The sequence below is a fragment of the Nuphar pumila genome, chromosome 14 (genome assembly GCF_984573655.1).
Source record: "Nuphar pumila chromosome 14, dmNupPumi1.hap1.1, whole genome shotgun sequence".
Taxonomy (NCBI): Eukaryota; Viridiplantae; Streptophyta; class Magnoliopsida; order Nymphaeales; family Nymphaeaceae; genus Nuphar; species Nuphar pumila.
The window spans coordinates 18,801,648-18,818,168 of NC_143262.1; the positions used below are offsets into that span (position 1 = coordinate 18,801,648).

A 16,521-nucleotide genomic window follows, 5' to 3' on the forward strand; every position below is an offset into this window, starting at 1 on the left:
TTTAAATGCATTGCATCATCTTTATTTCCTACAATACAATCATTTTTCATTCTTCATATACATCCCCTCCCTAGATAAATGCTACATATGTTCCTTTGACTGTTGATTCATATGCTGTGTGGGAATCAACATTTATCCAAAGGAAGCCTTGATGAAACTCATGTATGAAGAATACCCAATGTGTGAATTAAACCACGAATTACAAATGTCTAAAAAATCTCTATTGCTATTTCTCAAGGTAATCCACATTGATGCAATGAAAGCAAGGGAAGGGCCTACCACAATGATGGAACGAGTTATTCTATTCCACTTATAGAGAAAAGAACTTAAAGGGGAAAAAAAGGAGAGAATCACAAACTCATAAAAATCCCAAAATCAGGACAACAAAAATTAACCAGCATAATCCATATGAGGCCTTGGTTATTTGAGACAAGCTTCACTTATAAGGAAATTTAAGTGGACATCGGGCATGTTCATTCTTCTGAGACGACAGAAATATTGGACATCAAGCAAAGGATGAATGATCTTTTTTTAACCATGCTAGTGGGGAACTAGTACACACGACACGACCAATTTGATATTTGGTAAAAGACAACACTTTCAACACAACGAAATGCTTGTAGACCAATGGAGATTCGAAAATACAAAAAACCCACCTCAATTTAAAACCCCTTGCTCTCTCTGTATTTCAAAACTTAATAGTAGAAAAAAACATCACAAAAATAATAAAAAATTAAGTCTTGAAATACTTATTGTGTGCATTTTTACTTTACAATATGAATCTTGTGGGTAACTGGAATATGTAAACCATGTAAACTGGTAGGAACGAAGATTTTCACAGTTTTTTTTTCTAAAATTTCACCATAAGAATGGGATCTAGATGCTTGGTTTTATAAAAACACTCCGAGATCATCTGATTACAATGTATAAAAATGATCTTTTTTAAGTCCTGAAAATCAACAGCTCAATTTTTGTATATATTCAAGCATACAAAATCACATTTCTTGATCCGTTTGCAATGATTCAATAGTCTATTCCAAGCAAATAGGCCATGGCCCATGCCTAATGCATATGTAGGGTTAGATTTTGCAAAAACCCTATAAAAATCGCAGTTCATACTAGTTTACATATTTTGCTGGTTTACATATTTCAGTTTTTCTAAATCTTGTTATATGGTAAACATATTCTTATGCATAAAATTTATTGAAAATGTAAATCTATTCATTAAATATTAAATATCTGTTCTGTCCTTACAAAGTTCACATATTCTCATCTTGTGCCTATCATATCCATCATGCACATTCCGGTGCACGCACATGCACACAGACACTTAAAGATTCAAATAGTCAAGAAAACACAATTCACTCTTTGAGACAACCGGAGAAACCTGGATAATGGTCTTTTATCAAACCATCCTAAAAAAATCTACAAGCATTCAGCAGCAATGCAAGTGAAAGATATCACGGGAAAAGCCAAATTACTATAAAAGGAAAAAAATGCAGATGATACATACTCACAGTTGAAGTTCCTTAAATATTGAATACAGGTCATGAATATGTCCTGGAAACAAGCTACTTTCACATGCAAGAGGGTGAGACTGAAGCCATTTTCTTTGCTACCCCTCCAAGGAAAGCCTAAAGCCCATCTAGCCCAAAAACCAGAAAGGATTAAACGGTGGCCTCAAACAGGCAAAGACTTGCAGGCGATTTTGAGCACACACACCTTTAACTGTAGTAGATTATACAACAGTTGGGAAAAGAAAGAAGAGGAACTAGGTTTTTGGGACCGTTACATTCAATATCTTTACGTCTTGATATGGCTTATCTGACCTGTCCGTTTTCACTTTCTCAATAGCCTGCCAAAAGACAAATTTGTAGTACAGAAATTGAGAATCAGAAACAATAAAACCAACAATAGGAGGGGGACCCAATGACACATCTAGATGGCTAAGTTGGACTATCATAACTGAGGTGTCACGGTTTCGAATATCATGGGGATTATTATCCCCCAGAAAGTATCGAAAAATTAAAACAAAAAAAAAAAGTCAGAGACAGGAAAGGAATGTACCTGAACTACATCCATGCCCTTTATAACACGACCAAAAACTGTATGCTTGTTATCCAACCATGGAGTAGCAACAGTGGTTATAAAAAATTGTGAACCATTCGTATTTGGTCCAGCATTTGCCATTGATAAGGTGAAGGGTCTGTCGTGCCTTAAGCTGGAACCAATCAAAGAAACAAATATAACCATCGAGTTGAATCATGCACAATCAATTGATCAATGACGGCAAACTTAGCAATAAAAGGGGTCATGATTGCAGGTCCTCTTTTTTGGTTCACAATCATGTCCCAGCACCTTGGGATCATGCATCAGCATAGAGCCAGTGCTACACAACCAATTAATTGAAGACTCATGACCAGGATACATGCTCCAACCAAGCAGAAAAGCACTCTTAACAACAAACTCTACAACACTACGTGCCTCATTGACAAAAGAAAGACAGCTATACTGAACCATATATATATATATATATATATATATATATATATATATATATATATATATATATATAGAGAGAGAGAGAGTAGGTGGTAGCTGCCTACCACTTTTTTGGCCAACTGCCAGCCTACCAGGCATTTGAAGGGTTTTTTCATGTTTTCATTAAATCTGACCATAGAGATGTGTTTTGCATGCTTGATTGTATTGGAATCAACTCTTGGATTGTCCAATTCCGACATGCAGGTAGGTTTTTCTAAGGTTTAAAAATCAACTGTCTAAAATTTTCATAAATATTCAAGACTTTCAAAATCATGTTTTTTTATAGAAAAAACATAATTCAAGTGTCATTTTTTAGCAAGTCAATCATGTCAAACACATCTGCAGGGTCAATTTTGTAAAAAACAACTTGAAAACACTCGTCCACTCTGTAAGCTGGCGGTATGCTAGAAAAGTGGTAGGCAGCTACCACTTTTCCTATATATATAGGGTTAACATTGGCTACTAATGAAGGTAAGGAACTAATGAGTAGAAATCACCTTTTTCTTCAATATTTTTCACTTTTTTGTATATCAAATATTAAGAATATGGTCTACATGGTTTGTTCAGTAGGAAACTTGTTTTGAATCATGTGACTATGACAAGTAGGTTTCTAAAGGGTCCAAAAACCAGGCCCACAATGTGCCAAAAATTTATAACTCAAAAGATCACATTTTTACAATAGAAAAGCATGATCCAAGGCTTGATCCTTAGCAATAAAACCACGTTGAACACATCTATGCGGTTAGCTTGAGTCTATACAACTTGCACCTATGATTTCTAGTTCATTAGTTCCTTACATTCATTAGTAGCAAATATTTTCTCATATATATATATATATATATATATATATATATATATATATATATATATATATATATATATATATATATATATATGGGTCACTAGAATATGTTAACTAGAAATATGTGAACCATGTTAAAATGAAAACATGTAATATACGTATTATATATAATAATAAAATAAATATATAATATATATTTATTTTATTTTATTTTATTTTCTCTTTTCGTTTATTCTTTTTGTAGTTCAAATTAAACTACGTAGTCAAGATCTTTTTAGATCTTGACTAAACTCCTTGTCGTTGGACCAAATCCAATGGCTAGAAATAGAGTCGTTGGACTAGGTCCATTGACTCTATTGGAAGAGCTCTCCACTCCCTCTTCCATATTGTATAAATAGGGGTGATCCCCTCCTTTGTAAGCATCAATGCTTCTTAAGCATTTTTGTGCATGAATAAAATATTATTTATTTTTCAAGTGTTCTTCCATTTATACCCTTTCAAGGGTCATACTTGTAGTGTCTCCAATAGACACTTGTTTGTGAGTTGTTCGTGCATTTGTGGAAGACTACCATTTCATTACATGGTATCAGATATACGAAAACCTTAGATCTTGAAGTGCTTCGGCCTCGATTTTCATGCCTCATTTGCAAAAGGTGTTTCATAAACTTGTTTTTGGCTCAAGAAGATTTGTTTGAAATAAGAAAGACTTGTGCTACAAAAATCAGTTTTGTATCCTCTCTCTCATTCTCTTGTCTACATTTTTTTTTCTCTTTTCTCTCATCTATTCCTCTCTTACTCTTGTAAAAGATGAATAACAATGATAAGATCACCATCATACCCATGAAGCTAAATGATACTAATTATGTAATGTGGACTTCGATTATGAAGCACCACATTTGGGAAAAAGGATTATGTGATGGAGTGGATGGTTCCAATTCAAAACCTAAACTATCTCTAAACAAGAAAGAGGGTGACAAAGAGGTTCTTCTAATGGAAGAAGAGAAGAGAAAAGCGTTAGCCACTTATGAAAAGAAATGGAAAGAGTGGACGATAGGGCATGCAAAAATTATGCCATAGCTAATTAATAGCGTAGACATTAAAAAATGCTATAGTCTTGCTAAGTTTGAGCATACTCATAAGGCTTGGAAATACCTTTAAAATATGTATTCTCTTAAAGATATTGCAGATGTGTGCAATTTATAAGACAAAGTTCAGACAATGACTAAAAAAGACAAAATTACTTAAGAGTATTACAATGAGTTGTCTGGACTTTGAGAAGAGTTGGCTTTTCTTGAGCCCAAATGGCATTGTGTCGAAAATATCGAGCTTCGCCAAAAATAATTCGATATGGAACATTTTTATCAATTTGTGAATGGTTTAAGGCTGGAGTTTGAATCCACCAAATCGATCCTTTAAAATCGTGAAAAAATTCCCTTCTATTATTGATATTATAGAAGAGCTCACTATAGAGAAAAATAAACTTGGAAAAAATACTCCAAAAGTTGATGATGACTCAGTTCTAGCTATGTCTAGACCAGAAAACCATACTCGCACTTACAAACTCCTTAATTTTGGAAGGCAAAATAGTGACTTTGACAAAAGAAAAGTTATTTGTCAACATTATCATGAATCGGGGCATTATAGGCCTCAATGCCCAAAGTTAAAAAGAAGAGAAAAAAAAAGAGTTACATCTGTTGAATCTGAGTTAAAAGATCAAGATGCACCTGTATTTAATGCTCAATTATTGAAAATTCTTCAACCTCTTTTCAAAGGAGTATCCTCCTCAACTGAAGCCTCAACTGGAGCGGTTGTTGCATCTTTCTCAGGTCCAGGTGACTTTCCTTGGCTTTTTTATTCTGATGCTTCTTTTCACATGACCCCGAATGTCAATTGACTATCTGAATGCCTTAAAAATAACTCAAGTGTGTTAAAAGTTTTTACCGTCGATGGCACATCTCTTGAAATAAAAGGAGTAGGATATTTTGAAATTTTCAAAAATCCAAAAAAATTGTTATTCTAGAAGTTAGATATATCCCTAAACTAAATTTAAATCTCTTATCCGTTTAGATGTAATATCTCATTCTCTTCTCATGGTTGTTGGGTACAGGATTGTCAGTCAGGAAAGCTGATTGGGGAAGGCTATAGTGAAGGATGACTCTATTACATGTACTTTTTGGAATTGCTCAAGAATGCATTTTGTTATAATGTTAGAAATTAGAATTGGATTTATGGCACAAAAGACTTGGCCACCCTCACATGTCTAAAATTCAATATTTTCCAAGTTTGGGAAAATTTTGTAATTCTAAAAGTTTTTCTTGTAAAGACTGCATTCTTAGCAAAATAAAAAGATTATCATTTTCTAATAGAACTTTTGTTTCTTCACAACCACTTAAGTTAATATATTCGGATGTTTGGGGCCCTGCACCAGTTATTTCCAAAGGTGGTTTTGCATATTATGTCATTTTTGTTGATGACTTTTCTAGACATGGATTTATTTTCTTAAACATAAATCTGAAGTTTTTGTCAACTTTAAAATATTTAATAAAATGGTTAAAAATAAGTTTCAAAATGATATTTTCATTTTTTGCACTGATTCAGTGAGAGAGTTTATATCCAAAGAATTCAAAGACTATCTCAATTTACATAGCATTACACATCAAAGATCATGTCCACACACTCCACAATAAAATGGCCTAGCCGAACGTAAACATTAGCACATTATGGAAACTACTAAGACCTTGCTAATTGCAAATCAGGTTCCAAAAAGTTTTTGGGCTGAAGTGGTCCTAATTGCCACCTACCTCATCAATAGAATGCCATCTTCCTCTAGCTCCATATTATTCTATATTAAGAGTCTTTGGATGCAAATATTTTGTTTTTACCAACAAAAATGACAAACTCTCTCAACGTGCAATCCCATATGTGTTTTTGGGATATGCTGATAATAAAAAAGGCTACAGGTGTTTCGACTTTCAAAATGAAAAAATATGTGTCAAAAAATGTATCTTTTTTGAAAAAAAAAAGTTTCTTTGAATTTGAAAAATCCAAGAATGTCACTAAATATTCTTTTTTAATTAATCTAACTTCAAAATCCAATAAATGTGATTTTGAATGTGACTTTGACCAAGATCAAAGTCCTATTGCTGTTGAAAATGATGATAATGGAGAGTAAATCCATAGGGATGTTAGTCTACAATATTCAAGACGTAGAGAGCAAAATCTTCTATGTGCATTAGAAAAATACTCTGAAGTTTCACTCAGAAGGACGTCTAAAATTTCTAGACCTCCTGAAAAATTTGTGTCTTACGAATCTTTTTCACCCACATGTAGGGCAGCCATTGCATTAATACAATCATATGTTGAACCATCATCCAATTCTCAAGCCAAAAATCATATAGAATGAATAGAAGCCATGAAAACATAATTGGATGCATTGGAAAATGCCAACACCTGGACTATCCAAGATATTTCTTCGAGTAAGAAACCTATAGGTTGTAGGTGGGTATATAAAATCAAAACCAAAAGTGATGGAACCTTGGAAAGGTATAAAGCTCGTCTAGTGGCAAAAGGATACGCCTAAGAGTATAACATTGATTATGAAGAAACATTCGCTCTTGTGGCCCGTATGACCACTGTCAGAACCTTAATAGCCTTGGCCTCCATTAGAAAATGACCTATCTTTCAATTGGATGTCAAAAATGCATTTTTGAATGGGCATCTCATCGAAGAAGTATACATGGAAGCCCCACCTGGTATCAGTATCCCTAAAGATAAAACTCTTTGTCTAGAAAAAGCTCTTTATGGTCTTAAACAGGATCTCAAAGCCAGGTATGGCAGATTTAGTCATGTTATGCTTGATATTGGTTTTCAACCTTGTTTAACTGACAATGCTTTGTTTATTAAGAAATCTGATGCAGGCATCATTATTCTCCTCCTTTATGTGGATGATAGGATCATCACCAAAGGCGACAAACAGAGAGTTGCAAATATGATAACTCTTCTTAAAACTCACTTTGAAATGATTGACTTATGGTTATTAAGATATTTTTTAGGCATTGAAGTTGTTTATTCCCCTCGTGGGTATTTGATATCTCAATCTAAATTTGCTTTTGATATTGTTTTCAGGTCTGGAATTTCAGATGATAAGAAAGTGGACACTCCAGAAGTTGTCAACGTTCAAATGAAATTTGATGATGAAGAATTTTTTAACGATCCTACTCCTTACAGACAACTTATTGGAGTTCTTTCTTATCTTTCCATTACTAGGTTAGATATCGCACATGTTGTTCACACTGCTAGGCAGTTTCAGCATGGTCTCACCTCTCTACATATGGGAGCTGTTTTGCGCATTATTAGATACTTAAAGTTCTCTCTTTCACGAGGCCTCTTCTTGTCTGCTTCATTTTTTTTAAATTTAATTGCATATAATAATGTTAACGGGGAAGGTGATCCCAATAATAGGCACTCAACCACTGGTTTTTGTGTGTTCTTAGGTGAATCCTTGATTTTGTGGAGGTGCAATAAGCAGAAAAAGGTATCACTTTCCTCCACCGAAGCTGAATACAGAGTCATGGCAACCACCACTATGGAAGTTGTTTGGCTCAGACGATTGCTAGCATATATGGGAGCTGAAGCGACACAAGCGCCAAAAATGTGTTATGACAACAAAAGTGTCATCTACATTACAAGCAACCAAACATTCCATGAGTGCACCAAAGACATTGAGATGGACTATCACAATATCAGAGAGGAGTACTTACAAGGAACCATTGATCTGCCATATGTTACATCAGAGTATCAATTAACAAACTTCTTCACAAAGCCTTTTTTTGCTCCCAGATTTCACATTCTCTTAGACAAACTTTCGCTCATTGAACCGTAAGTTTGAGGGGGAGTGTTAAAATGTAAACATGTAATATATGTATTATATATATAATAATAAAATAAATATACAATATATATTTATTTTATTCTTTTTTTTTCTTTTGTAGTTCAAATTGAACTACATAGTCAAGATCTTTTGAGATCTTAACTAAACTCCTAATCGTTGGACCTAGTCCAACGGCTAGAAATAGAGTCGTTGGACTAGGTCCAACGACTCTACTCCCTCTTCCTTCTTGTATAAATAGGGGTGATCCCCTCCTTTGTAAGCATCAATGCTTATTAAACATTTTTGTGCATGAATAAAATATTATTTATTTTTCAAGTGTTCTTCCATTTATACACTTTCAAGGGTCATGCTTGTAGTGTCTCCAATAGACACTTGTTTCTGAGTTCTTGCATTTGTAGAAGACTATCATTTTATTACAAATCAGAGTGTGAACTAGGCATTTCCGACATTCTTTTTGCAAATTCAACCCTGCGGATGCATTCGACGTGGTCCATTTGCAAGTAATCAACTGTTGGATGATGTATTTTCGATGAAAAAATATGATTTTTGGATGATTGAATATTTACAAAAGTTCTAAGTCATTGATTTTCAAGCCTTAAAAGGTCCTTATGCATCGTAATCGGATGATCCAAAAGTCTGTTTATAAAACCAAGCATCTGGATCACATCTGTACGATGAAATTTAAGAAAAAATAAATAAAACCCATGAAAATCTCAGTTCATACTCCAGTTCACATATTCTACTGGCCCATATATATATATATATATATATATATATATATATATATATATATTTTGGTCAGACTGCCATTACGTACAAGTGAGTTTTTTTATTTCATTTTATGGTTGTTTTTCATGAAACTAACCTAGCAGATGTGATCTACATGGCTGGTTTGGTTAGTAGGAATCGGCTCTTGGATAGTCCCATTGCAATTTTCTCAGCTCACGAAATCATGACTTTTCATCGAAAAATACAATCCAAAAGCTGGTTCCTAGCACTTGGACCATGTTGAATCCCTCTATGAGGTCCAATTGGGTCCATGGTTATGATTTCTAGCTTGATCGGATGGTCAGGTCGACATGACCAAATATTACCCCTATATGTGAGTGTGTGTGTGTGCACGCGTGTGCGCTAATGAGAACACATTCAAACAACCAAAAACTTCATTTACCTTTTGTGGAACTCATCTTCAAATTCCCTTCCCCAAACGGACTGTCCACCGGTGCCATCTCCTAATGGATCACCAGTCTGAATCATGAACCCTTTAATCACCCGATGGAAAATGAGATTGTCATAATACCCATTTCGGCAGTGTGTTGTAAAATTTTCAACAGTTTTAGGGCACTCTTCAGGATACAGTCTCATGTGTATGTCCCCAAGTGTGGTGTGTAAAATCTGCAAAATATAAATGGAACTTACAAAAATCAAATTTAAATAACAGAACAATGCCACTAGAAACATTCAACCAAAATGCAATATTGGCCTTCACTTGCCGGAGCATACATAATATAAACTTTAGTAGTTAAAGCTCATATTCAGCTTCTTCCTAGTGGACTGACTAGACTAGCTATGTTCCTTTTTCATTGGTTAGGGATGTATGCCACAGAGACACCTAGGACTTCAGGGGCTTGGCACCTAGTGCTTTTGATATAAAGATCTAAATCACAGAACAGTAACACAGGAACTCACTAAGAGCTAATTAACCATCAACATGGGGGCAGGTATTGGTTAATTTCTAATATTTGTTTACCCAAACAAATTAATTTATGAAACCCAAACTTTTACTAAGAATGAATGCTGTAAAAAGCATGAAGAACCCTCAAGGGCTGAGGCCATCAATATCTTCAGTAACTTATCACCTAATTAGAAAAAATAAGAATAGATAAAGTAAAAGCATTTATAAATAACAATGCAAGAGTCTCAGCAAATTTTCAAATAAGAAAATAAACAAGAGATTCATATACAATAAAAACATAATAGTAATAGCAATAACCAAGGTTGTCAAACTAGGAAGCGGCAGCGGAAAACGATACGGGAAGCGGAAGCGAGAAGCGATGCATTTTAAAATATATAGAGAGCGGGAAGCAAGGAATAAAAAAAAAACAATATAAGAATTGAATGGGAATCGAAATGGAACACAAATAAAAACTAAAATAAAAGTGATTATTCTTAAATTTCATGTTTGTTTAGTGTAAGAATTAATTATTTAACAAAATCTAAAAATGATGATTGTCAATTTAGAGAAAGCACATGGATTGAAAAAACAAGAATGAGCATGGTATTCATGTTGAGCCAGCAAGAACAAGGATTGAAGTTGCTAGGGATAAGATAACCCCATAGACAATCTATAGCCTATGAAGAATTGATGAAAAACTTGTTTAGCTGATATGCACTACTTGCTGATTATGGAAGTAAAACATAACTGAAGGATGAAGAGAACTGATAATGATATAATATTATTAATAATATGCCCTACAAATCACAGATCTCACAATCAATAATGGCAATATCATATTACAGTTGAAAAACAACTCAAATATAAAATATGACTTACTACTCTTCATAATAATTTTGTTTATGTGCATCCACGTGCACACATGGTCTTCTAAGGTTCAAAATTTACACTGAATGGTTCTTTCAAAGAGATCGGAAAGGAAAATTCACCTTTGACTGTGAGTGTGTGTGAGAGAGAGCGATTTAAAATCTTACCACATTGTCAGGTAAAGATGTGGTTACAGCCTTCCCAATATCAGAAACTGCCATAAGTTCTTCAGGAGGTGGCTTTTCGTTGAAAACATCCCTCCCCTTGGTTGCATCTTCAGGCTCCTCTGGCTCTCTCCGACTATTGTAACAAAGCCACATGGCATGATTTGTATCACAGTCAGACACAAAATTCGACACTTTTAATAATAGACAGAATGAAACACATGAAAGTTGGTTCCACATGCACTTGGATCATTGATTTCTTTCAGTTTCTTATTTTAAAAATTTCAACAATCACTAGTAGCTATGATTAGCATGTACCTTTAAAACCCAATAAACTGAATCATTAATCAATGTCTCTTATAATGTTAAAAAAGATTGAACCACACTAGCTAATTCAAAGCAGTTAGTATGAACAGAATTCTCTTGCTACACAACTTGTGTGAATACAATACAGCAAAGACTGAAATACAGAAAGCAGGGAAGAAAGAAGCCTTTCAAAACAGTATCAAACAACCAGTTTTATCATGTGACTAAACTGAATAAGAACAAAAAAGAATTAAAATCGCCACAATGTGGCAAACTAAAGAGATGAAAAGCCACTGGTTCTTAGGGATCTTATTTTGAAAGATAGCACACACTGAATTTCCCTAACAATTGATGGATTTTGTCACAAAGCAGTCATTTTCTTCATAGAGTTGAGCATTTAAATCAACTTCTTTTGCTGTTCCACATGAGGTGACTCAGAAAAATCCAATCATCACCCAAAAGGATCAAGCCGAGTCCAAATTTGTGAGATTTTAGCAATTACAAGGTCTAAAATCCATGCCAACAAAGGAAAAGAAGATTAGCATAACAGACAAGAATATTTACAGTGAAGAACCTGAATAAGTAAATTCGGTGCTTCTTGAAAGCACAGCAAAGCAAGGTAGGGTCTGTCCAGGGCTCTTTGCTCTCATTAACATTTGCTGAAGCTGTAGGAATTTTCCTAGCCTTTTTACTACTTCTGTCACCTTGGTAAAGAGCAATTTTTAAGAAGCGTTCATTGTTCTCCACTTTTCCAAGAATTCTAGCAACTTTATTTGTATGCAAATTAACAATCTGAGCAAAGGAAGATGCAATTCAGATGTTAACAAGGAATTGGAGGTGATTACATACATAAAACAAGACTGATCTTAAACAAGAATATAATTTGACAGAACGATTAAAAAAGAAGGATGATAAACATTCAGATGTAACCACCAGGAAGTGGTGGTGATTACATACATAAAACAAGACTGATCTTAAACAAAAATACAATTTGACAGAACAATTAAAAAAAATGATAAAAAAAACAAACAAACATTTGATAAAGAAAATTTGGAAAAAAATCCAAATGTACAATACGATTCAGGCCCAAGACTTTGCTCATGCTTTTGTACAAAGGAACAGATATACCAGTAGAAAGTCAATTTCCTTTTACATGGTGTCATTCGTTAACAAAGTTCAAGACTTGAAGGTAAGTTTGGGAGCATCTAAACAAGCATTCTCATCATTATATTTTAGAACAATACAGGACTCGTACATGCATCAGGAATCAAGAATAAAAAGACAAAAACTGTTAGATCAATGTGCAGAAGGGCAGAAGGATCTAAATCCACATGCATAGATGCACATTATAATATAACCAAACCCACAAGCCCTCAAACACAAGTGGCCTTGTGAGGTACGGTAGCTGTAAGCAAGAGTGGATGCATCCCTAGGCAGCATAGCTATTAAAAGCTAGGGCCTCAGCTAAGTCACAGGGATTCGGCCAGCAGGGTGCCGCACCTGCGTCTACGCGATGCGACTCGGGTGCGGTCAAACTGACACCGGATGCGGTCAACGCATCCAGGGTCATAACAGTCCAATTCTGGACTTGAAAAAAAAAACTGATGAAATGGGGCTGGGCGGGGGATTAGGGCAAAAAACTTCCTCCCCCCCCCTCCCGACCCCGACACCTCCTCTTCTCGTCTGAGCCGCCTCCAACCCAGCCCATCTCCGGCGCAGCGACTCCAGGTACGTCTCCTTCAATCTCTCTCCCCCCATTTCTCTCGCTCTTCTCAGCTAAACCCATGCCCCGCCTCTCTCTCTCTCTCTCTCTCTCTCTCTCTCTCTCTCTCTCTCTCTCTCTCTCTCTCCAACCTCCTTCAATCTCTCACTCCCCCGTCCCCAACATCAGATAAGTCAAAAGGCAAACCCTGCGCATATTCCTGAACACTGTGCTCAACATCAGCAGATTGACACAAAATTGCTTCTACTTTTGAACCTAAACCCAAACAATTTAGAAAATTAATTAATCAGATATAAGATTCATCAAGTTTTTGATGCAATATGAACCATTGATTTTCAATCTCCCTAAAAAACACATCTAAACATGAAAAAAATATAATCTAATACATGTTTTCCACTAGCCTATAGAAATTAAATCTGTAAATTTGGATTAATCAAACATCTGAAACTTTTCTCCATTGAAGCCATTTAGGACAGTTTAGGAGTTAAACTTACATATGTACGTAAGAATATATATACATATATAACTATACGTGTGTGTGTGTGTGTTTCATTTGATATTTACTAAGTCACAGGGATTCGGCTAACCGGGTGCCGCACCCGCATTGACGCGATGCGGGTGCACGTGAGGGTGTGGCACTCAGTGCGGTCAACTCACCCAGGGTCATTTTTGTCCAAATTTAAAACTAAAAAAAAATGATGTTTTATTGCTTGAGAGGAGGAGGATTAGGGCAAAATACTTTTGCCTTAATGCTCCTCCCCAGCCTCCCTCCTGAAGTCGACGTCGACATCACCTCCGACGACTTCGCCGACCCCGACGCTGACGTTCTCCGACTCCTTCTGGCCGCTCCTCCTCACTTATCAGGTCTCTCTCTCTCTCTCTCTCTCTCTCTCTCTCTCTCTCTCTCTCTCTCTCTCTCTCTCTCTCTCTCTCTCTGTGTACCCTTACCTGCAAACCTACGCCAGCAAAGGCCTACGAAAATTAACATCATCCTTTCTTAGTTCCACCCTAATGAACAAATTCCTTTTCCGGCTCAAACTCAATGTCAATGGATAGAGATACAGACAATGCAGAAGCTGTGAGAATGGTTATCTTTTTGTGGTTGCACGGAAGTCAAAAGCATGGAACTGCAAAGGCACAGTTGTATTCCACCTCAAAAAGAACATATGACTATTATAGAGAGTAAAAGAATAGGAAAAAATGCTATTGATAGATTATTGGGATCAACAGTAAGTGAACTAATGCAGATAAATCTCCATATATGTCCTCTAAATTGGATGAGTCTTATGCAAACCTAAACAGTAGAACTTTTAACGAGAAGATGAATAACCGGATAATGGTACTTACATCTCCATTCCCAAATTCAAAACTACTTCCTTGAATGATGTCTGAACCAATTTTGTGTGCTTCTTTTTCATCCACATTCCACTTGAGATGAACATTTTGATTATTTTTTATTTCATTAGTGTTAATGTTGTTAACTGTTAAAACTTAAAAATTATATATATATATAATATATAATATATATATTGCCGCACCCTCGCACCCATGTTTTTTGAAAGTGCCACACCCCCGCACCCATGTGACAGGATATTTATGTAAGAATAGCCCAGAATTGATGAACAAGAAGCTGCAAAGGAGAAAGTGAATGGGCTGCAACTAATCACGTTTTTCCATTATGGAAAAATCGTGACCTCTTCAATACTTATAATGTAAAGCATAATACATGACCTAATACATGGCTATATGACACAAATAGCCCTAATAAGTTAGGGCATTTACAAGTTTGTCTAATATCAATTAGACATATTACATAAGGGGAGTTTGGATCCGGGTCCGGATCCAAACCTTAAGTACAAACACAAGTATACCCAGTCTAATATCCTCCCTCAAGTTGTGCATGATTTTGAATCATGGACAACTTGCCTTTTAGAAACCAAAACCGGCACTTTGTGAGTCCTTTGGTGAACAAATCGGCCACTTGGTCTTCTGTTCTAATATAATGAGGCTCCATCTCTTTCTCCTCAATCTTCTGTCTGATAAAATGTTGATCAATCTCAATGTGCTTGGTCTTGCTGTGATGAATAGGATTAAGAGATATTTGAATAGCACTTTGATTGTCACACAAAAGAAAGCAACCAGCAATCGGCTCCTTTAACTTTGTTAACAAATGTCTAGTCCATGTCACTTCTGCCGTAGCAGCAGCCATCCGTAGCAGCAGTCATCGCTCTATATTCTGCTTCCGTGCTAGATCTAGCCACGGCCTTCTGTTTTCTGCTACTCCAAGAAACAAGATTGGCACCAATGAAAACACAATACCCTGAAACTGACTTTCGATCATCAGGATCCCTGGCCCAGTCCGCATCTGAATAAGCAATGATGTCATGAGCAGTATTCATGGATCTGCTTTTGGTGTACAAGAGTCCATCTCCAACAGTACTCTTCAAGTACCTCAGTATCCTTTTTACTGCATCCATATGTCCCGTCTTTGGCTCATGCATGAATTGGGAAACTTGATTGACTGAATATGTAATATCGGGCCTGGTAAAGGTAAGATATTGAAGCATTCCCACTAGACTCCGATATTTGGTGGGATCATGATACAAGTCTCTGTCTTGCACACTTAGTTTCTGGTTAAGCGCACTAGGAGTAGCAAGAGGCTTGCAATCTTGCATTCCACCCTTTTCTAGCAGATCTAGGGTGTATTTATGTTGGGTCAAAGTAAGTTTATTTCCTTGATTATCCACCTCTACTCCAAGAAAGTATCGAAGGTTTCCAAGGTCCTTCATTTTGAACCTTTGACTCAGGAGATCTTTAGTTTCTTGAACATGATTTTCACTGCTTCCTGTAATAATTATATCATCAACATATATCAACAAGAAGGTGGTAAACTCCTTGCCTCGAAGAATAAAAATGGAGTGATCCAATTGTGATCGATAAAAACCATGTTTTTGAATTTCTAGGGAGAAACTCTCAAACCAAGATCGAGATGCTTGTTTCAATCCATAGAGTGCTCGATTTAGTCTACATACATACTCCTTTGAATCTCCTTCTGTATAGTCTGGTGGTTGTTCCATGTATACTTCTTCCTTCAAATCTCCATGAAGAAAAGCATTCTTCACATCTAGCTGACTTATTCTCCAACCATAATCTACAGCCAATGAAAAAACAATGTGAATTGTGCCCATTTTGACAACTGGACTAAAAGTTTCATCATAGTCTTGTCCAAACTCTTGGGTGAATCCCTTTGCTACAAGACGAGCTTTGTATCGTTCAACACTCCCATCCAGTTTGTATTTGATTTTGTAGACCCATCGTGACCCAACAACAATCTTATCTGGAGGTCGGGGGACAACTGTCCATGTTTGACATTGGTACAAGGCTTCCATCTCTTCATTCATAGCTTGAATCCATTTTTTGGAGTTAATGGCTTGATGAAAGTGTCTAGGCTCAGTCTCTTTCTCAATCTGTGACAAAAACAATTGAAAATCCATGGTGAAATTCTCATAACTGACCCACCTTTCAATGGGATGCCGAGCTCTTTCAGATCGT

The 16,521-nt window shown here is 35.8% G+C and overlaps 1 protein-coding gene across 1 annotated transcript in view; it reads right to left on the reverse strand.

Moving 5' to 3' along the window:
• Positions 1-1,461: 1,461 nt before the first annotated feature.
• The window catches only part of LOC149816550 (peptidyl-prolyl cis-trans isomerase CYP71-like), a 57,360-nt gene continuing 42,300 nt past the window's right edge, over positions 1,462-16,521 (reverse strand). Inside the window, exons 9-13 of the mRNA XM_089987281.1 lie at positions 11,821-12,038; positions 10,944-11,076; positions 9,406-9,629; positions 2,068-2,221; positions 1,462-1,855 (exon numbers count right to left, since the gene is read on the reverse strand). Of these exons, the coding sequence (XP_089843407.1) occupies positions 1,772-1,855; positions 2,068-2,221; positions 9,406-9,629; positions 10,944-11,076; positions 11,821-12,038 (813 nt within the window). The 3' untranslated portion in view covers positions 1,462-1,771. The remainder of the gene's footprint in view (positions 1,856-2,067; positions 2,222-9,405; positions 9,630-10,943; positions 11,077-11,820; positions 12,039-16,521) is intronic.